The sequence below is a fragment of the Trachypithecus francoisi genome, unplaced genomic scaffold (genome assembly GCF_009764315.1).
Source record: "Trachypithecus francoisi isolate TF-2019V2 unplaced genomic scaffold, Tfra_2.0 Lachesis_group2, whole genome shotgun sequence".
Lineage (NCBI taxonomy): Eukaryota > Metazoa > Chordata > Mammalia > Primates > Cercopithecidae > Trachypithecus > Trachypithecus francoisi.
In genome coordinates this window covers 22,738,769-22,761,334 of record NW_022681465.1, presented here as the reverse complement: position 1 = coordinate 22,761,334, position 22,566 = coordinate 22,738,769, and the positions used below count along the sequence as shown (strand labels likewise).

The following is a 22,566-nucleotide window of genomic DNA, read 5'->3' as shown; positions in this document are numbered from 1 at the left end:
ACTCCAGTGCACCTCTTGGGGTCCCATTACCCTGTGTGATGGACCAGTCATTACAGGAAAAGGAAGATGATGGGATCAAGTTTGGGGAATAGATTAGAGAGACTTGAGTCAGGTGGTGTCCACATGCATCTTAGCACATAACTCTGAAGTCCCTGACATCTCTGTTATGAATGTTTGTGTCCCCACCTCCCTAATTCATATATTAAAGCTCTAACCTCCAATGTGAAGGTACTTGAGGATGGGGAGGTAATTAGTGTTAGATAAGGCTATGAGTGTGGGACACTCAAGACAGGATTGGTGCCCTTTTAAAGGAGACAGGAGAGAGCAAGCTGTCTGAGTGCAAGCACCAAGAAAAGACCCTGTAAGCACACAGCAAGTGGGCAGCCATCTGCAAGCCAGGAAAAGGACTCTCTATAGAAACTGAACTTTCCCAGACCTTGATCTTGGACTTTTCAGCCCTCAGAACTGCTGAAAATAAATTTATGTTGTTTAAGCCACCCAGTGTATGGTATTTTGTCATGGCAGCCTGAGGTGACTAAAATAATCTTCTTTTAATCATGTGGTCCTTTTCCTTTTCAGTGTTAGTTGTGAGTCAAATTAAACATGAAAGAAATGTCCCTAAAACATCTGCCAAGGGAGTATTCCTAAATAGTATTCCTCCCTGACCAAATGCTAGGCTGGTTTTTCTTTGTTACTGTTGCTGGAGTTGACTACTTTTGGATGATCCAATCAAACCAGGTAGTTACATGTCCTGAAAGAATGCTTCTTTCTTAACCTATCCCAAATGCATAAGTAGGTTTGCTAACTTGATACATTTTGGGGCTAGAAAGACTCTTAATGATTTTTTTTAAAAAAGTCAACATTTTCAAACATGTCCCAAAGTAAAAAGAATAGTATGAAGAAGACCGGTATAACCATCACCCCAATTCAGTAATTACCAGGATTTTGCTTGTGAAGATTTTGAAGAAAAATATCAGTAAGAAATAAAGTACTATATTTATCAAATACGAAGTGCGCCCTGGGGGAAAATAACATCTTGATTTTGTGGGATATAAATACACTGTCAAGCAATAGAAAAATGTAGTCAATTCCTCTTCAGCTATCTGCATGGGCAAACTTTGCCTATGCTTTAAAAACTGAATCCTTTAATAAAACAGAAACATTAAATATTTAGCAATAACCTTTTTGTTTTCAGTGGGTTTTTGACGTTCTCTTCTCTTCAGAGGGCTCCAGGACACAGCTCCATGAATATACTCTCCCTCTTCGTCTCTGAGTTCCTCTTAAAAGTCTCCTGAAGGAGAAACTTAGGGGTCTTCATTCTCCCAGCTCTGCAGCGTCCTCTAATAAGTTCTCACCTGATTCTTTTTACTACCACAGTTACATTATTTAAAGTGTCATCATTTCTATACTTGATTTTTAAAATCCTACTCTTGATAAATCCCAAGAGCATGGTTTCCTTAAAATTCCATGAGGACACATGCCAACGGACAAATTTACATCCCTCCTGTCTTCCCAGTAGATAAATTTCCTCCGGTATCCGACCATAGACTAGATTTACATTGATCATTTAGTGTCACTGCTTTCTTCTTTGGTCCCTTCAACCTGCCTTTCCATGCTCCCAATGAGGGGCTTTCAAGATTGTGACATGGTACTTTCTCTTACATACTGCTCCTTTGCTTAGAAAATTCTTTCCCATGGGTTAGGCACAGTGGCTCATGCCTGTAATCCCAGCAGATTGGGAGGCCGAGGCTGGTGGATCACGAGGTCAGGAGATCAAGATCATCCTGGCTAACATGGTGAAACCCCATCTCTACTAAAAATAAAAAAAAAAAAAATTAGCCGGGCGTGGTGGCTCATGCCTGTAGTACCAGCTACTGCCGAGGCTGAGGCAGGAGAATAGCATGAACCTGAGAGGCGGAGCTTGCAATGAGCCGAGATGGCACCACTGCATTCCAGCCTGGGCGACAGAGGGAGACTCCATCTCAAAAAAAAAAAAAAAAAAGTTCTTCCCTATGACCCTGTGAGCTTTTCCAAACCTTTTCTTCCTATTTTCCTACGCAATGCTTTAAAATTGTATCTCCTTTATAAAACAAACAAGCAAGACTTCCTGGAAGAGATGGTTTTCCTCTTCTCAGTCATCCCCAACATGAGATAGCAATTGCTCAGTGAGTTACACAATGTATTTGCTGACTTACTGTGTTCACAATTTTGAACTGAGCTTTTAGTGTTTGGGAGATGGTTAAGGATGTTCTAGATGTTTTTAAGGCACATTCTGTAAAAATAGCCATTTAAATTTTAAGTTCCAAGATCTAACAGACTATGCCTATTTACATTTTTTATAGTGTTACATTTTATAGAATAAATTAGTGTTTGATACTTTTGGTAATGATTGGGATATCCTATCACATGAGAGTGGGTAAGAAGAGAAAGAATACAAACTAGTTGATAGCCTCTTCCAGAGAGTCTTATTTTTATGATTTTAAAATATGAACATTGCCTCTTATTAACCTCATTGCTGCCACCTCCCTTATTAAAATGAAATTGTCCCTGGAAGGGATTACTACTGTTATTACAATACTTCATAGAAGCCATTTATGAAAATCAATGAGTCAAGACCTAGAACCATAAGCAAAAGATAGCTTTCTAGTGTCACCTTGTGGCTAACCATATTAATATACATTTAAGCTGATTACTACATAGATAGGTAGATATATATATGGGATATAGGAAAATACCATTTTTTCGACATATACATTTTGATATGTGCATAAAATGATAACACTGGAAGTAGTTTTACAATTACTTAAGTACAAATTTTATTCCATAGATTTAGATATGAAATAACTTAGTTTCTCTGTAATTAACCTCAGTTAATTCAGGGGACTCCACTTTTCTCTAGGCTTGCTTCTAAGTTCTGGGGGACTTACGGAGTATCAAGGCATTAGTAAGTGTGGGAAAGAGTTTCTGATCCTTGGTGGTCAAACAACATAGGTCACTGTTAAGTCATTTATTGCTTATTCTCAACTGTGCGATTCCTTCAGGTCTGCCATATCTCTCTGGCAATTCTGGACACCTCTTGGCACCAGGAACCCTCTGCTGCTCTATACCACACTGAACCTCACCTGCCTAGGCACACCACACCACCCTTCTTTCCTGGGCTGCCTCTCTGGGCTTCCCTTGGGAAACCAGCACAGGCCATACTGTTCCAGGATCTCCCACACCATTCAGGGTTTTTGTTTTGTTCTCCCCAATAGAAGCAGGGCTCAGGATCCTTTTAGGCAACTTACTGGTATATTAATATGTGACTTCTTCCAGTTCTGAAAAACTGAAACCAACTTAAGACAATATTCCCCCAAACAATAAACCCCAAATGACCTGGCTGAACAAGAGAGAAAGGGATGGAGGGCTGGCAAAGTAGAGGTGATGAGGGGGCAAAGGGTGGGAGGAAATATCCCTAGCATCAATAATAAAATCATCTTGGTTATATTTTAAGACTATATTACTCTACCAGGCCAATTTTATAGATGTGAAGAGAGCAGTTTCCAGACCACTGTGCTGTGGCATGCTCGTATGCCACAAGTTATTTATAGGCATGTCAAGAAGTTGATGACCCCAGTTCTTAGGCAACTGGGTACAAACTGGAACTGGTGAAGCCAATTCTCTCAGCCTAGTCACTTCTGCCCAAGATCAGCCTTATCATTGTCCAAATATATTAGTCAGAATAAGCTAACTCTTTGTATCAGTTATCTACTACTGTGTAACAAACCCAACCTAAAACTTAGTGGCTTAAAGCAACATTCATTTTATTTGTTTATGTGTTCTGTGGATCAACAGTTTGGACTATGTTTAGCTAGGTGGTTCTGCTAATCTTGATTTGGGTTGCTTACAGAGTTGTAGTCATCCAGTAGCTTTTCTGAGACTAGACTTTCCATTATGCCCTTTTTTGCCTGTCTCTCCCTTGGTGCTGGTGGATGATTGGGCCATAGGTGTCAGTGGCCTAGTCTAAACTTCTTTACTTTGTGGAAGAAGAATTCTCAGCCTCAAAACAGGGTAAGCCTTAATGCACAAACACCTTTCAAGCCCCTGCTTATCTCGTATTTGCTGATGTTCCAACGACCAAAGCAAGTTACATTGCCAAGGACAGAGTCCATATGGGAAGGAAGAATACAAGGGTGTGAACACAGGAATGTGTGATTCATCAAAGGCCATACCTTTGATGAATTCAACAATTTACCATATTGTTACAAAAAAAAAAATCTCCCCAAATCTCAGCAGTTTACCACAACTAAGGATTATTTCTTACCCATATCATATTCCAATGTGGGTTGGTGAGGACACTCGATCACACTCAGGGGATCAGGAACCTGCTATCTATCTAGTGGTTTTACCGTTGTCTAAGAACTTCCAGAAGACCAGGAAAGGCAGAGAAGGGAGAATTCAAGGAAGGTGTTACAGACAAGGGTTCCAATGGCCATGTGAACTCAGCCATGTGGCCCCCAGCTAACTGCAGGGGAGTTGGGAAATATCATAACGCCTAGGAAGAAAAGGAGAAACATTTTTTGATGAGTATTAGTATTCTTTGCCACAGTTCATACTTTTTGTCACCAAATATTCCGCCCCCTTTTTACCACACACAGAATACACGTATATCCTCCCCAGACACCTGGAGTTCTATCTAGTCACTGCATCCAGGATCTGTTGTTGATACACAGTCCTCTTTATTAGATTCAGATGTGTATCCTTATTGCCAGGTAACTCATGAACTATGTAAATATGTACTACATACCTGTCCCCACTCAGCTACCCTGTGTAGCGTGATAGAGCAAGGGTGGCATACTTGCATTAAAATCTCCCATTCAGAAAAGGGAAGAATGCAAGACACCTAACAGTCGCTCATTTTTTAGTATATGTATTTTTTATGATATTTTTCCAAATATTGCACGGGAAATATATATACCAAAAAGTATTCGTTTATCTGAAACGCAAATTAATTAGGCATTCTGTATTTTTATTTGCTAAACCTGGCAACCCTCCTCCCACTGTAATATAAATTCCATGAAGGTAGGAACCTTCTCCAATGTATATCGAAGGCGTGGCATAGTGCCGGGTCCACAGTAGGAGCCCATATATGTTACTGCAGGAATTAATGAAGGACGAAACGAGATAGCAAGGGAGTGAATAAGAAGACGAGGAGCGACCCTTGGTGGGCGGCGCGGGAAGAGGACCGCACCACAGCTCTGCAGAGCCTCCCTTAGGCGCGCAGCGGCGGCCGCGCTGAGCTCACAGGCGTCGCCCTGGTGACGTCATTACGCCCGCGCTCCCCGCCTCGCCGTGATATCAACGGCGCAGGCTTCACTTCTGCTGTTGTGGTGGCTGAGGGCTTTCTGGTGACTTCAGCTCAACGCAGGCCGTCTGCGGAGCCGCCCGGTAGTGGCCCCGGAGTCCCACGGTCTCTGTCATTGGCTGTCACCCAGCAGGCCTGGCCGCTCCCGTGCGGGGAGACCATCTCTTCAGGGCAATGTCCAGGCCGAGCAGCGTCTCCCCGCGGCAACCGGCTCCTGGCGGTGGCGGAGGCGGTGGCCCCTTGCCGTGTGGCCCCGGGGGCGGCGGGCGGGCCAAGGGGCTGAAGGACATTCGCATTGATGAGGAGGTGAAGATCGCAGTCAATATCGCGCTGGAGCGCTTCCGATACGGGGACCAGAGAGGTGAGGTTCCCGACAGGGAGCCTGCTGGCCGTCAGGACACTCCCTCACCCCAGCGCCCCCCAAACCTGGGCCCACCGAGTGATGGGGTTGCCTCCGAAGAGGGAGGGAAGACCCGGGCCACCGTCCGGGGCGGGCCTCAGCGGCGGCACCTGGGTGTGGAACGCGGCTGTTAGCCCTGCGGTAGAATGCGAGGTGCTGTGCGGATTAGTGGGGTTATGGGCACTTTGCTCGCCAGCTGCAAGTGTTTTTTTCCCCCCGCGTCTTTTAACAGCCTTGGGCGGTTAAGCCACCGTGTTTCAGATATTGGTTAGCCCTAACCCTTAAAAAAAATTTTATTAAGGGAGTGTCACCTTAATTGTGGCACGTTTAAGCTACAGATGTAGGAGAACAGAAAGAACTCAAACATATAAGTAAGTGCACCGGTAATACGTTTGAACCCTGAAGCAATCACGCTACCCACTTCAACTTGTTTGGCACACGAAGCATGTTCCACACCTCCTGAGGTTAGAAAGCCACTTGTCTTGGGTCATGTAGTGCAGAACCAGCAACTGACCTGTGGTGACCTGTACAGTATGTTGAGAGCTCATTCGGACCTGCTGGCTTAATTAGGGGACCTCTTACTCTGGACTCTTTATACTCAAAAATGGGGAATGTTCTGGACAGAGAGATTCTGAATTCACATTAAAACAAGAGAAAGCCTCAGCAGTATATAACAAATCCCTCTGAAATAGTGAAATAGGAATTCTATACAGTTTCGAAAGCAAAGACAATGGAGTTTCATGTTGAGAATTCATAATGTTTGAGCATATCTCATCATTGAAGAAAAGAAACATTTTGTTAACTAAACAAGTAGGGACCAAGTTAAATATGTTCAGTCATTATACCAACTCAAAATTCCAGCACAAGTAAGAGGAGTCGTTATTGGTAAATATCAGAGGCCTTTGTCACATTTAGGTTTAATACATAGATGTCTTTTTATTAATATCAGAATTCTGGTAGACGTTCAGTAGTTATTAATAAAATATATTAATTTTATTAACTCAGAATATGAAATATAAAGTAAGTTAACCTCACATAAAGTATAATAAATTTGATTGTCTATGTTTTTCATATTTTGTATCTGTGTGTATTACTTGAGAGAAAATTGCCTATCTACAAATTGTACTACTTTTGTTTTTTTTCCCATGTAGAGATGGAATTTCCTTCTTCTTTGACCAGTACTGAAAGAGCCTTTATTCATCGACTCAGTCAGTCTCTTGGTTTGGTCTCTAAAAGTAAAGGGTAAGCTGGTAGCTTTTATTTTTAAAAAAAAAGATTATTTGCTCAAAAAAGGGAGAATGTTTCTGAGTATGTTTAAGTAGTTATTACTGTTTTAACTTCACATTCTTAATTGTATCCTGTGTAGATAAAATGATTCAGGTCTGCATCAAATTCACCTCTTTCCTCTTCCTACTATCTACCTCTCCCCGCCTTTTTTTTTCGTTTTCTGTTTCCCTAGGAAAATGCTTTTTCCTCTACCCAGCTTAGGTTCCTTGGCTGGGACCCTGCAAATTAGACTGATAAAAAACATATTAACAAGAGAAAAACATAAGCTTATTAAGACATGCATCATGCATACATAGGGGAAAACTCGATAGTAACTCAAACATGGGGCTTGTGTGGCATCTTAATGAAGAACAATGAATTTATTTAAAAAATGACAAGACAAAGGAAAAGGACTTTGAACTTGTAGGTGCAGTAAATTGTGGGAAGGTATATATGGGGAAACTAATGGAAGGTATGTGTTGTTTTAGCAAGGTTGGTTATGTAGATTCCTCTGGTGCTGTCTCTGGGTTAAGAGTCTAGAGTGGTTTCTCTTATTAAGAATAGTCCTGCCCTTTCTGCTAAAGCAGGGGAGGTCAAGTTCTTCTAGGTCTGCTTCTTCTCAATTGCCTTCAGCTCAAAATAATCTTTATGGCAGAGTGACATATATTTGGGTGGCATACTCTGAACTCTTTCAAAGGTAAATTTTAAGATGTAAGAAAAAAATAGTTTAAAAGTTGAAGTTGATTGCTTGAGAAAAATATTTTTATTTTTTGATAGAAATGAAATCTCATTTGAAAAATGGATGTGCAAAAGATAATAAGTACAATTATTTATGGAACTTATTTCTTTTACTGTTACTGCACCGTAATAGTAAGCTTTAGAACGTATGTTCATTGTTTTCTTTCCTACCAAGTCAAGAATCTGATGATTAGAAATAATTTTTAAAAGTGGTACAGGAGGAAGTTGTTTTGTTTTGTTTTGTTGGGAGGATCACAGAGCTACAGTGGGGAAAAGTCATTTGAGCCATCCAAATTGAAAAACTCTAAATTCTGTGGAGCTATTCATTTTGTCAGTAAGGATGGTGGGATCAATATAAAGGAAGCTTTCTCACTGTTGGTGCTATTGACATTTTGGACTGGATACTTCTTTATTCTGTTTTGTGTACTGTAGGGTGTTTAACAGCATCCCTAGCCATTACTACTACATAGCACTAACACTCCCAACCCCAGTTGTGACAACCAAAGATGCTTCTGGAGGTTGCCAAATGTCCTCTGGAGAGCAAAATTGCTCAGGTTGAGAACTACTGACATGGAAAAAAAAAGATAATATTAAGTAAATATATTAATAAATGAATATTCAGACGGTCCCAAGATGAAAGTAGCTCATGTAGGAATGTCTTGCATATGACTGCCTACTACAGTGATAAATTACTGAGACAGGATTTAGTTTAGGTGAGTGTGCATTTTGAACATCACTAAGGCCAGTGCTGGAACAGTGGTTAGATTCCTGAGTGTGCCCATATTATAGTCCACTAGGTAGGTAAAATACTGCACCTGAAAATAAAAATATAGTTCAGAGCCACAATACTTTATCCTGAAACACTTGGGCTAAATATATTTGAGATTCAGATTTTTTAGACTTTAGAAAGGTATTTGGGTATATTTGCAATATGTTATGTAATCTACCTAATAAAATATGGCCATCACCTTTAGTCACATTTATATTTTTGCTGGAAATTTTATGAATATTCACACTGATACTATTAATAACCTCATGTCAGTGTAATCACATGATCACATTTGATGTCAAATGAGGTTACTGCAAACTTAAAAGTTTCCAGTTTTTAGCACTGTTTGGGTTTAGTAGTTGCAAGTAACAGGTTTTGGGTCTGTGCTGGGAAATGCATGTTATAAATGTACAATTCTGTAGCTACATCATTTCTATGGTTACATGGGTCTTGCATTCTAAACAGCTAACTTAGAAAAGCAGTCCATTAGACTTCCTGTCCTTCTCTTCAGTATCATAGTCGTCTAAGAGTTGATCTGGAATGAATAAATATCTTGGGAAGGAGAAATCAAGAAGGAAGTTATGGAGACAAAAATGGGGAATGCGGAAACACTGAAGAGCCAGAGAAAGAAGAAAAAGGAAAAGAGATGCTAAGGGAAGCAAGGCAATGCTGTCTATTTATCCAGTCCCTAATACCTATAACCTTAATGCTTTCAACCTTCTTATGAAATACCCTAGCTCCTTCTCTCTCCTTTTCGTCTTTGAGTAAACTTTGTACTATATTTTCTTAGTGGTCCTTGTGATTTTCTTTTTTTTTTTTTTCTTTTTTTTTTTTTTTTTTGAGACGGAGTCTTGCTCTGTCGCCGAGGCTGGAGTGCAGTGGCGCGATCTCGGCTCACTGCAAGCTCCGCCTCCCGGGTTTACGCCATTCTCCTGCCTCAGCCTCCGGAGTAGCTGGGACCACAGGCGCCCGCCATCTTGCCCGGCTAGTTTTTTTTTTTTTGTATTTTTTAGTAGAGACGGGGTTTCACTGTGTAGACCAGGATGGTCTCGATCTCCTGACCTCGTGATCCACCCGTCTCGGCCTCCCAAAGTGCTGGGATTACAGGCTTGAGCCACCGCGCCCGGCCGATCCTTGTGATTTTCAAATGCCTTTTCTTCTTTTCACAAAAAGAAATAAATCACTTGGAATCTACTTCTCAAATCTTTTCATTTGTATCAGAATTTGTACCTGACTTATATTTCATGAAATTTTCTGTTCACCCTTTGACTTTATTTTTGTAGGGGGAGCGGGGGACAAGGTCTTGCTCTGTCACCCAGGCTGTAGTACAGTGGCATGATCACAGCTCACTTCTCACTGCAGTCTCCATCTCCCAGGCCCAATCAATCCTCTCACCTCAGCCTCCTGAGTAGCTAGGACTACAGGCATGTGCCACCACACCCAACTAATTTTTCTGTTTTTTGTAAGGACAGCATCTCACTATGTTGCTCAGGATGGTCTTGAACTACTGGGCTCAAGCAGTCCTCCCTCCTTGGCCTCCCAAAGTACTAAGATTACAGACATGAGCCACTGGGCCCAGCTGGAGTTTTGTAAAAAATCTTATTGACTTGGCAAGTTAGTTTTCCTCTGTGTGTGTGTGTGTGTGTCTGTAAGTGTCTGATATTATAGTTTCTTAGTACGTATTTGAGAGGACACCTGGTATAAAGGACAGAAAGCCTGGATTCTATTTCGAGTCTCTCATTGCCTCATTCTCTTATTTGGGCTTCTTTATATATGTTTTTAAAGATAGATTCCAGACTTTTTGTGATAGTTCTTAATTTTTTTCTGGTCAGTTTTTTCTTTTTGATATTCTTTCTTTCAAAATTAAGCCATTTGTGATGGATTTTGTTTTTCATCTTCCAAATAATTGACTTTTACCTGCTTTGATTTTATTTATTTATTTATTTATTTATTTTTGAGACAGAGTCTTGCTTAGTCACCCAGGCTGGAGTGCAGTGGCGTGATCTTGGCTCACTGCAAGCTCTGCCTCCTGGGTTCACGCCATTCTCTTACTTCAGCTTCCCAAGTAGCTGGGACTACAGGCACCCACCACCATGCCTGGCTACTTTTTTTGTATTTTTAGTAGAGACGGGGTTTCACCATGTTAGCCAGGATGGTCTTGATCTCCTGACCCTGTGATCCACCTGCCTCGGCCTCCCAAAGTGCTGGGATTACAGGCGTGAGCCACTGCTCCTGGCTTTATTTTTATTTTTTAGGAGTCTTCCTCTGTTGCCCAGGCTGGAGTACAGTGGCACAATCATAGCTCACTATAGCCTCAAACGCCTAGGCTCAGGCTATCCTCCCAAGTAGCTAGGACCACAGGCATGCACCACCATGCCTGGCTAATTTAAAATTTTTTTGTGTAGAGATGGGGTCTTGCTATGTTGCCCAGCCTGGTCTCAAACTCCTGGGCTCAAGTGATCTCCTGCCTAGGCCTCCCAAAGTATTGGGATTATAGGCCTGAGCTAGTGTGCCTTGGCCCTGTTTTGATTATTTTTTGTAATTGCTCATCTTTTAGTGAAAACATTCTTGGAGTAAAAGGCCCATTTTGTGATTTTTAGTATATCCTAAAGTTTTCTTTGAAATTCTAGTCAGGTTTCACATACCAAAAATTTCACATCATTATTTACTTCTTTTCCTCAACTTCAAAGGTTGTGTTTAAAGTCACACTGAGAGAGATCACTGTGTTTTAGTCCTAAAGGCTCACTTTTCTAAGTCTTTGCCTTGTTTATAACGAAAACAAAATCCCGTCTCGATTTTTCTCAGTCCAAGTTAGACAAAAATGGATTTTACAAAATGAACTTTGTTAAAAATCTGTAGAATGGGAAAATATGAAGTATATGAAAGTAGATTTTCGAAGTACAAGTTTCTTATTCTGTGACTGCTAAGGTCACTGCCTAATAGGTACCAAATAGAGTACCAAAGTACTCTACTCACCCTGACCAGAAGGCTCCAACCTACAAGGACACTCCCCTTTTCAAATTTAGATTACTGCCCATCTTGCCTTCTGTCTTGGAAAGTTGCATACTGCATTCTTCCTCTCTCCTCCCAGCTAAAGTAAGAAAAATGGTTTTCAGGTAGTGAATTTTTGGATATCTACTAAAAAGAAAACCTGCTGTATTCAATAATAATAGGAGTTAACTCTTTTTTTTAGTGGCTAAAATTATCTTACAGTTCTGGAGGTTAGAAGTCCAACAACACAGGTCCCATGGACTTAAAATCAAGGTATCGGCAGGGCTGCATTCCTTGAGGAGGCAAGAGCAAACATTTATTAAGTGTTGTTGTGTACTTGTGCTAGGTACTTTAAATGGATTATCATTTAATTCTAACAACAGTTTTTTTTTAAAAAATCATTATATAAATTTAATCAAGATTAGAAATTTACTCACACAAATGCCTATTCAGAGGTAATTTAAATGAAAGAATCAATAAACATAATTTCTTTTCTTTTTACTTTTATTTTACTTTAAGTTCTGGGATACATGTGCTGAATGTGCAAGTTTGTTTCATAGGTGTACATGTGCCCTGGTCGTTTTCTGCACCTATCAACCCATCAGCTAGGTTTTAAGCCCTGCATGCATTAGATAGTAGTCCTAATGCTCTCCCTTTCCTTTCCCCCTAACCCCTGACAGGCCCCAGTGTGTGATGTTCCCCCATGTCCATGTGTTCTCATTGTTCAACTCCCACTTGTGAGTGAGAACATGCAGTGTTTGGTTTTCTGTTCCTGTGTTAGTTGCTGAGGATGATGATTTCCACCTTCATCCATGTCCCTGCAAAGGACATGAACTTACTCTTTTTTATGGCTGCACAATAAACATATGTTATTTTTACTTCAGTTTTTCCTGGAGAATCAAAGAGAAGGACACCTCCTGTTTTTTATGAAACTAGTATAACTTTGCTACCTAACTCAGATAAAGAAAATATTAGAAATGAAAATTATGGGCTTATCTTACTTAATGATCATAGGTGTAATATGCTAAATAAAATATTATTAAAATTAAAAATTAGATCACATTTAAACTGGGGTTTCCCAAGAATAAAAGGATTACTGAAAATAAAATAATCTCTTAGTTTTTTTTTTCTTTTTAATGAGAAGGAGTCAGCATTCTCATATTTGGATGAGAGCCTTTGGTTTGGGGCTGATTCATCTCTGGCCTGGTGTTTACCAGAGGGGAAAGGATAGACCTTGACCTGAAAGTGGGTGACTCCCATGGCCTTAGTGCACTTTGTGTTCACAGAAGTGAGTGACAAGGACCAGTGGTTCCTTCTTATACCTTAAATGCAGCAGGACGTATGTCAGAGCATGCCTTCATTTGTGTACTAGTGTGGATATAGTTTATTTTTCAACTTTTATTTTAAGTTCAGGGGTACACGTGCAGGTTCGTTACATAGATAAACATGTGTCAAGGGGATTTGTTGTACAGATTATTTCATCACCCAGGATTAATCCTAGTACCCATTAGTTATTTTTCTTAATCCTCTCCCTCCTCCCATCCTTTACCCTCTGGTAGACCCCAGTGCCTGTTGTTCCCCTCTGTGTGTCCATGTGTTCTCATCATTTAGTTCCCACTTACAAATGAGAACATGCAATATTTGGATTTCTGTTCTTGGGTTAGTTTGCCAAGGATAATGGCCTTCAGCTCCATCTGTGTTCCTGCAAAGGAGATGGTCTCGTTCTTTTTTATGGCTGCATAGTATTCCATGGTGTATATGTACCACATTTTATTTATCCAGTCTACCATAGATCTTAACAACAGTTTTATAAGGCAGAGTCTATTTTAACACCTAGCACCTGTGTAACACATGAGGCAATTAAAGCCTAGAGATGTTAAGTAATTTTCCTGAGATCACACAGCTAGTAAGTGGCAGAGCCAGGATTTGAACACAGTTAATGCTTAACTAATTATTTTTTGATGTTCACATGAAGTTCATAGCAATGTAGTAGGTGCTTTGAGGAGTTAGAACAGAAATATTGCATAGATCTCATCTTCAATTTAGCTTATAGTTCATTAAGACCAGAAAAATAGGCCGGGCGCAGTGGCTCATGCCAGTAATCCCAGCACTTTGGGAGGCTGAGGTGGATGGATCACCTGAGGTCAGGAGTTCGAGACCAGCCTGACCAATATGGTGAAACCCCGTCTCTACTAAAAATACAAAATTTAGCCGGGCATAGTGGGGGGGCGCCTATAGTCCCAGCTACTTGGGAGGCTGCGATAGGAGAATTGCTTGAACCCAGGAGGCAGAGGTTGCAGTGAGCTGAGATTGTGCCACTGCACTCCAGCCTGGGTGGCAAAGCAAGACTCTGTCTCAAAAAAAAACATCCAGAAAAATAATTTTACTATAGGCATAGTGACCATGCCTTGAAAGCAACTGTGCTCAGTTTGGCGACAACATGAAGTGAACTGGTTGGTTTATTAGTTTTTAGGTAGTCTTTAAAAAGTACAAATTAGTGTGATGCAAACTTTAATACATTTCCAGTTCTGTATTACAGTATTGGGGAGAAAGTGGTTTGGAGCTAGATCTTTGCATCTGTCTGCCTAATGGAAATATAAATTAAGGGAATATGAAATCAAGTATTTAGTAGGCATCAAATGAATGCCTGTTTTGTTGTTGTTGTTGTTGTTTGTTTTTAAGAGACTCCTGTGTCTGTGAGCTTTTTAAGTAGTCATTTCAGGTGTTGGCTCTTCAGCTGATCTTTTAAACTATTCTTAGATTTAGAAGTAGGGAATATTGAGGCATATGTTTATATTTGATTTAAATGTTTAGTAACATCCTTTGTAAATTAATAAATTGATTATTATTAACATTGTGTCAAATTTGATTACTTATAGCATCATTTTTCTTTCAAAGAAAGAAGCCATTGAAATGCCAAAATGCATTGGTTACTTTTATTTTTCAAAAGTTAGATGTTATGATACTCTCATCTGTAATTTTATTACATTTGCTTTTATATTTTGAAATTGCATATGGGGTTTACATTTTATTTAAAAAACTCTTGTGAATTTCACTTAGCTAGCATATTTTCCACATGTGCAGCTAGTTTTTAGTTAATTTTGCTTTGTATAAAGGATTCCTGTGTTTATCATCAAACCATACTTTCAGTTATGAAATGAAAGAATAATGAGGAGAGCCGTTTGTTAGTTTACATAGTGCAACAAATTTCTACTGTATTTAATGTTTCCATCCTCACAACAATAAGGTGAATATTTTACCAAAAATTTCATTAATCCTTTTATGATATATTAGTGTCACTGTGGTGCTGACTGTGGTAGGAATAATCAGGTAAAGCACAAGTAGAATCCTTTACTAAAACATAAAAACTATCAAGTTGATATTATCTTTCTATTCTACCATATGTATTCAAACTGAATTCAGTCAATTTTAGATGGTAATGGCTAAGTAGTCTCACCTGCTTGTTATGAGTTTTTTAAAATACCTAAATGCTATATTAGGTAACCTGTGTTAGGAAGGTTTCAATCTGACTTGTTATTTCAGTTGTGAGCTTGTTGAGAAAGGGTATATTTTACTCAATTTTGTATTCCTGGCTTCTACCATAGTGCCTGGCATGAAGTCAGTGTTTAGTTTATATATGATAAATGACTAAGTGAATGAATAAAATAAAATTAAAGGTGAAATATAGCAAAACCTTTCTGAGATGATTTTTAAGAAAATAAAAGCATCTTTAAGTTCTTAAAAATGTGAAGTTTTAAAAATTAACCAATATACAGTGTCAGAAAAGTAAAATGATTTGCTGTTGATCATATAACTAGTTGAAAGTTTATTACTAGCTGAATATTAGCCTCCTACCATTTGCTCTGGTGCTCATTTCAGCTCACTTCCTGCCTTTTGTAGTTAAAATTTTATGAAATGAACATCACAGAAGGGAAATGAATTATTGAGTCTATAATGACTGTCCTGAAGTTTCAGAAAGGTCCATGGGAAAATAACCTACTACAGAGAACATTTCTAGAATTCAATAGTTTGAATTTATCATGGAAATAACTAAAACTTCTAGATCAGGTTAAATTCTATTTCATCTTTATAGCATCATTTTAAGCACCACCAAATACTTGTTAAGGAGTAAATAACAACATAGACAGCTTATAATTCATTGAAACATTCAATTAGGAGTTTCCAGAAATTAAAAACCTCGGTAAATTGGAAGCCTCACTTAGAACACTTATATGCTAAAACTGTATAGGTTAATCCCCAATTTGATATCAGTCTTATGGTGAAGATACTGTTGACAAAATTTACATCTAATGAAAATTGAAAAATTATAAAATTTGCTTTGTAAATTATAAATTTTTCATTGTAATTAGGCTCTGTTGATTATTTCTATAGTATAATAGTGACATAAGAAATGGCAAAACATTTTATGAAATATTTTGGGTAGCTTAAAATTTAAGAAATAATATTGTTTCTGACTATAATAATAGTTTTCATTTATTTAGAGTCTACTCTGCAACAGATGCTGTACTTTGCTCGTAGTATCTTGATCGTATGAATAATCCTTTGAGGTATATATTATTACTGTGTCAGGCTCAGGGCCATTAAGTAGTTTACCTGTAGTGCCACAACTAGTAAGTGGTAGAGGTGGGATTCAAGCTCAGGTCTGTGTGCCTTTGGAGCCTGAGCTCTTAATCAGTATTACACTGCTACGTTATAGGCATGTATTATGAAATCATTCAAAACACATTTGGGAACTTCCTGGTATATAACACTACACTACTCTTAGAGCTACAGAAGTCATAAAAGATATGCTCAGTCCTGGACCAGCTGAGGAAACACTACACCTACAGTAAATAACTTGAACAGTTACAAATCATCATTACCTTGTAATTGAAGAGTAGAACCAGAAGCTCTGAAAAATATTTTATTAAAAATGCATCTGAAATTATTTATCAGTAATGCTGATTTATGCTTTTTTGGTCCAACCACTAAACTTGGCTCTCATAACAGGTTTTCATGGGAGTGTCTCATTACCAACTTACTGTGGAAACATTCACTGGGACATATCAGTCTGAACTATGGACCATAACTTTTTCATTATCATTTTTAGGTTCTATTGTTTAGATTGATTTTTCCCCCTCTGTATGCTTCCCAGCATGTATTATATTAACTGGTGATGTTTCATCTACCATGAAGTCTGCTAAAGACAAATTTAACACTTAAGGGTAAGTAAGCCTTTTTAGTGGACTTAAACTTGGATTTGCAGCACTTGAAATTTTAACTGAAAATAGTTTTATGGCCACTTTAGCCCAAATCTTTCTTTACTGAATTTTTTTGGACTTTCAGCATCTTCTCCCAAAGCATTTTGATTTTTTTCAATGTTTTGCTTGAGACATATTTTCTGAGTAGGCATACATCATATGTGAACAAGTTGACTATATATAGTAAATAAATGATTTTTATTAATATTCAGAAAGGGAGCAAATAGATACCTAACTGTGAAGAAGAAAGATGGATCAGAAACAGCTCATGCAATGATGACCTGTAATTTGACTCATAATACAAAACATGCTGTTAGGAGCCTAATTCAAAGATTTCCTGTCACCAATAAAGAGCGTACAGAACTTCTGCCTAAAACAGAAAGAGGAAATGTGTTTGCAGTTGAAGCTGGTATGTATTTTCTGGGGAGCTTCCTCATTTACCCTATTATTTGATGACTGTTCTTTTTCCATTTTAGATTTATTTTAGAAAACTAAGATGAAATAAATTTCTCCATTGGAATAGTTTGTTAGAAATGATTAAGAGTTGTAAAAATTTGGAACAAAGTGTAGTGTTAAAGCATGTAATTAAGTTGAACCAAGTTTTTTTTTTTTGAGTGTTATAATATCAATAGCCACCATTTATTGAGCATTAACTGGGTGCGAGGCGGTATACTAAACCCTTTATATGGGACCTCATAGCAAGCAACCCTTGCAAGGTAAGAATTTCCCCTATTTCACAGGTGAAGAAACTGAGGCTTAGGATAATTAAATAGTTTGTTCAAGGACACCAAACCAGCCAGTAAACTGCAGAGCGGGTATTTGACTCCAGGGACTAGTCTTTCCTGTATTATCCTGCCATGACACACTAATAAGTGAGATTTTGAATTGGGGCTTTAGCTCTGGTAAGAGATTGGACAGAGTCTTCAGTACATTAAGTTGCTCAAAGGTAGATAAATAATGTATTTGGGTTACAAAATAAAGATGTAATTTCACTGTTTGGAAAGATCACTTCCCTAGTAAGAAAACTATTTATTGCCTATGATGATAAAATTTACATAGTTATTACTGTCTATTGGAATAGATCAGCAGAATATAGAAAATATGTGGTCCTAGATATCAAAGAACTTGCACTTTAAACATAGGCACACAAACATATTTTGAGCTACATGGATATAAGACATTTCATACCTCTTCTTTATTTCTATCTGTTTAGTTAAATGTGGATGTTGGGCTAAAATACTCCATTAGGAAATTTGTTAACATTAGGACCCTTATATTTAACACATAATTATTCTATTTGATCACTTAGTCTTACATGTATAACATTAAACATATATGGGATATTTTCTTTTTTTGTAATATGTTTTCCAATGTAGTGACAGATCTTATAAGTATGCACATTATTTCCTACTATAAAAATTTAATTTTCCATGAAATTATTGATAGAAATTTATAACAAGCCTAAAAATCATTTAGATTATCAAGATTGTTTTATTTTTAATGGTTATTGAATGATTTATTTTTATCAGTTTTTAAACATTTTGTACCAGAAATATGTCTGAGAGGTTTGCTTTCTAATTGATACTGAAATTTGTAACATGTTCAATGAGAATAGTATGTGTAAGAGTATGATTGAGATACAGTTTGACAACTTTATATAGACTGAGTAGAGAAGAAAACATTTGAAAGGAATTATGTTAGAAATTACCTCTTTTGGCATGTTTTTCTAGGTTTGGCAAAAAAAAATACTTATTTTTAACACTTCTTTTTCAGTGTTGATCATACATTTTTTGTTCTTTTATTCATTTTCAAAGAAAACCGGGAAATGAGCAAGACAAGTGGGCGACTCAACAATGGCATACCTCAGATTCCAGTGAAAAGAGGAGAATCCGAATTTGATTCTTTTAGGCAGTCTTTACCAGTGTTTGAGAAACAGGAAGAAATTGTTAAAATAATTAAGGAAAATAAAGTAGTTTTGATTGTAGGAGAAACTGGGTCTGGAAAGACCACACAGGTTTGTTTCTTTTTTGTTGTTTATAGAAAAAAAAATATATATATAGTCCCATCTTATAATTTTATATCGAATTTACACTGCATATGTTTTAAAAAACAGAAAAAGAAAACTTGTGGATATTATAGTAATGGTTATTTCAGAAATAAATTACTGCTGGAATATATTTGGAGAATTTGTAGAAAGAAAATGTTTTAAATAATTTACTTATTTTTAAACTAGTGCATTAGGCCTTTTATTTAAACAGAGGTGGGAAAGCAATTTGGTATCATGGAAGGAAGATGGGCTTTGGCCTTGAGTTTAGATTCCAGTTCCCTCACTTATTGAAGTTCTAGGCTCTTTTTGTAACCTCTGTGAGTCAGAGTTCTCAGTTATAAAATGAGACTAATAATTGCTACCTTTCATAGTGAGGTGTAAAGATTATCTCTGTAAAGTGCCTAGCATAGTGTTTTGCATATAGGAACAAAAGTAAAAGCAGTAATAACAAATATTAAGTCGACTGTAGAATGGAATTAATATGATAGGTTTGACTTGGATTTTTAGAATCAAAGTAACTCCTTATGAAGTTTCAGTCATAGGATAACAGATTGGAAGTAGTAAGTATGACATGATGATTCTTTCTTGTGTACATTCTTGCAGCATTTCAGCTTAAAATTACTAAAATTACTTTGGTTTTAATAGAGGTTCAGATAATATATTTGTAGGTTTTCTTCTTTTAGGGACATAATTTTGTTTTTGACAGTTGCCTAAGATTTGATTATATTGGTTGGTTGAATAGGCTTAGTAGCTAAGGCAAGGTGGGAGGAGAAGTTGATTATAAAGTTTATCAGTTTTTTACTTGAAGGACTTAAACATTTTTACAGAATTATATCTCTGTCCTTAAAACTTGATCCTGTAAAACTGAATAATTAACAACATGATGAAAATTTTTTCTGAAGACAATATACAAGATCTTTCTTTAGGATGAGTTCTTTTTTTTGAGACCAAGTCTCTGTCTCTCACCCAGGCTGGAGTGCAGTGGTGCGATCTTAGCTCACTGCAACCCCTCCTGCCAGATTCAAGCGATTCTCCTGGCTCAGCCTCCTGAGTAACTGGGATTACAGGCACACGCCACCACGCCTGACTCAACATGAGTGCTTTTATGATTAAGTGAAATTCCATGGAGTTACTCCAGAGAATTTGTTTAGCTGTCTTAGATTGTTATAATTTTTTTTCAGGTTGAATACTTTTGCCATTAAGTATTAGTTGTAGCAGTTCTAATTATGTAGAATAGCGATTAAGGAAGTTTCGATAAAATGTAATAAGTAGGTCTTTGTTTAAATTATTTGAATGTCCTTGCTAATGATATCTATATATTGGAATTATGGATGCCTATTTTCACAATTATGTGTATCATTTTACTAGGTATGAAAGGATACTTGAGATTTAATTCATAGTTAAATATTATACTCTGCTTTTTAAGAAGAAACTATTAATTTAATGAGTTCAAACCTAAGAAATAATTTTGTCCTATTTAAAGAGTTAATTAAAATACTAATATTTTTATTCTTTGAAATATAAAACAGAATGTAAGTGGTATTTTGTCTTGCCTTTAATGGTATTAGGAAGTTAAGTGCTTTTTGAATTTTTTTCTTATTTGTGTTCATTGTGTGAAACTTGAACATTATGGAAAATATTTTATAGAGAGTAGAAGATTTTTTTTTTTCTCTTGAGACAAGGTCTCACTCTGTTACCCAGGCTGGAGTGCAGTGGCGTGCAGCCTCCACCTCCCGAGCTTCGTCAGTTCTCCTCTCTCAGCCTCCCAAGTAGCTGGGACTATAGGTGCATGCCACCATGCCTGGCTAATTTTTAAATTTTTTGTAGAGATGAGGTTTCAACGTGTTGCCCAGGCTGATGTCAGACTCCTGGGCTCAAGCGATCCACCTGCCTTGGCCTCCCAAAGTACCAGGATTACAGGCATGAGCCTCCATGCCTGGCCAGAAAATGAAAGATTTTAAATTCTCCTGCCACCCTGTATCACTGCATTACTGTCAGAATATCCAAATATGTGCTGGTGGATTTTTGTTTGTTTGTTTTTCTGTTTTTGGTGGTGGTGGTGGGGGGGAGGTTTGTATGTTTTGTTTTGGTTCTCTTTACAGCATTGTTATATATTGGTTTTTTAACATAGGCTAAGAACATATAATTTTGCATCTTGATTTTTTTTCACAACAGATTTGGATATTTTTCCAAGTTAGTGCCTGTAGATATGCCTCATTGTCTAAACAACTGCACAGTATTCCTGAACATTTTTGTAATAATAAACAATGGTGAAAAATGACACTTTACTGTTTATTGGGTTATATAAGAGTTGTCTCATTTCATCTTCTCAATAACTCAAAGACATGTAGGTTTTATCTTTTTACAGATGAGGAATAAAAATTAAAACTTACGGATGTTAATCTACTCTAGTTAACATAGCTAAGAAGTGATAGAGTAGGAATCTTTCTCTTATATTGTACTTACTTGTATCCTAATTTTTTTTGCTTATTTGTAGGAATGTTTCAATAGGATAAGTTTCCTAGAAGTGGAAATGCCAGATCAAGGATATGGCAATTAAAAATTTTAATAGCTAGATTCACTAGTTATTGTTCCATAACTCTAAAAAAGAGTTAACATGTTACCGTATTGAAAGTTCTTGTTTCTCTAAAGCTTGGGCAAGAATGGATATAATTTTTTAAACCTTTATCAAGCTGATCAGCAAAAAATAATATTTTAACTTGCATTTTGTTGATTCTTAGTTATCTTTTATTTGCCTCTTATCTGTTTATCTTTTATGAGTTCCTTTTTTTATTCTTTTTGGCTTAATAATTTTGGATTTATTTTTTAGAGTGTTTATATATTGTAGATGCATGCCTGTTGACTGTTAAACATCTTAAAAATAATTTCTCCCAATTTTTTGTTTACTTTTTACTTTCGTTTATGGTATCTTGTTTAGTAGTTTTACATTTTTATTTAGTCAAATCTGTCAATATTTTTCTAGGGCTTTGGAGCATGTTAAGAGTGGATTAATGGACATTGTCTGTATTTATTTATTTATAGGTGGGATATCACTATGTTTCCCAGGCTGGAGTGCAGTGGCTATTCACAGGGTTGATTATAGCTCACTATAGCCTTGAACTCTTGGCCTCAAGGGATCTTCCTGCTTCTGCCTCCTAAGTAGCTGGAACTATAGGTGCATACCACCACACCTGGCTCTTTCTATAAATATTTTATTCTAGTACTTTTATATTGTTTAAAAAATTCATCTGAAATTTATTTTATTGTATTATATCAGGTAGGAATTTTACTTTTTCTTCATGTTATTTCCAGTTCATATATAACTTTTATTTAACAATCTGTCCTTCCCTCCAAACTCCCCGACCCAATTTAAGATGCTATTTTTGACCAAATACTAACTTTCTGTAGTACCAGGGTCTATTTCTAAAATTTTTTTGTCTGTATCTTTAATCTCATTATCTATTCCTGCTTCAGGATTCTGTTTTTTGTTGTTTACAGTGTGAGCCTAATATTCTTCTTCATTATCTTTTACCTTTTTTAGTGGTTGCTCTAGAGTTTGCAATATACATTTGCAACTAAACCAAGTCCACTTTCAAATAACACTATACCACCTTACGGGTAGTGTGTGTACCTTAAATAACAAAATAACCCTAGTTCCTCCCTTCTGTCCCTTGTATCATTGCTGTCATTCATTTTACTTATATGTAACCATACATCAACATACATGTACACACATAAGATATATACATA

General features: G+C 37.3%; 1 protein-coding gene across 7 annotated transcripts in view; it reads left to right on the top strand.

The window, feature by feature from the left end:
- The first annotated feature begins 5,304 nt into the window (after positions 1 to 5,304).
- The window catches only part of YTHDC2 (YTH domain containing 2), an 81,029-nt gene continuing 63,767 nt past the window's right edge, over positions 5,305 to 22,566 (top strand). For 2 of the 7 annotated variants that reach the window (XM_033178892.1, XM_033178891.1), the window contains exons 1-4: positions 5,305 to 5,705; positions 6,896 to 6,986; positions 16,982 to 17,178; positions 18,584 to 18,783. In XM_033178892.1, the coding sequence (XP_033034783.1) occupies positions 5,519 to 5,705; positions 6,896 to 6,986; positions 16,982 to 17,178; positions 18,584 to 18,783 (675 nt within the window). In that variant the 5' untranslated portion in view covers positions 5,305 to 5,518. Of the gene's footprint in view, positions 5,706 to 5,738; positions 6,630 to 6,895; positions 6,987 to 16,981; positions 17,179 to 18,542; positions 18,784 to 22,566 lie in introns of those variants that run through there. The other 5 variants (XM_033178893.1, XM_033178898.1, XM_033178895.1 and 2 more) reach the window with 5 other exon arrangements.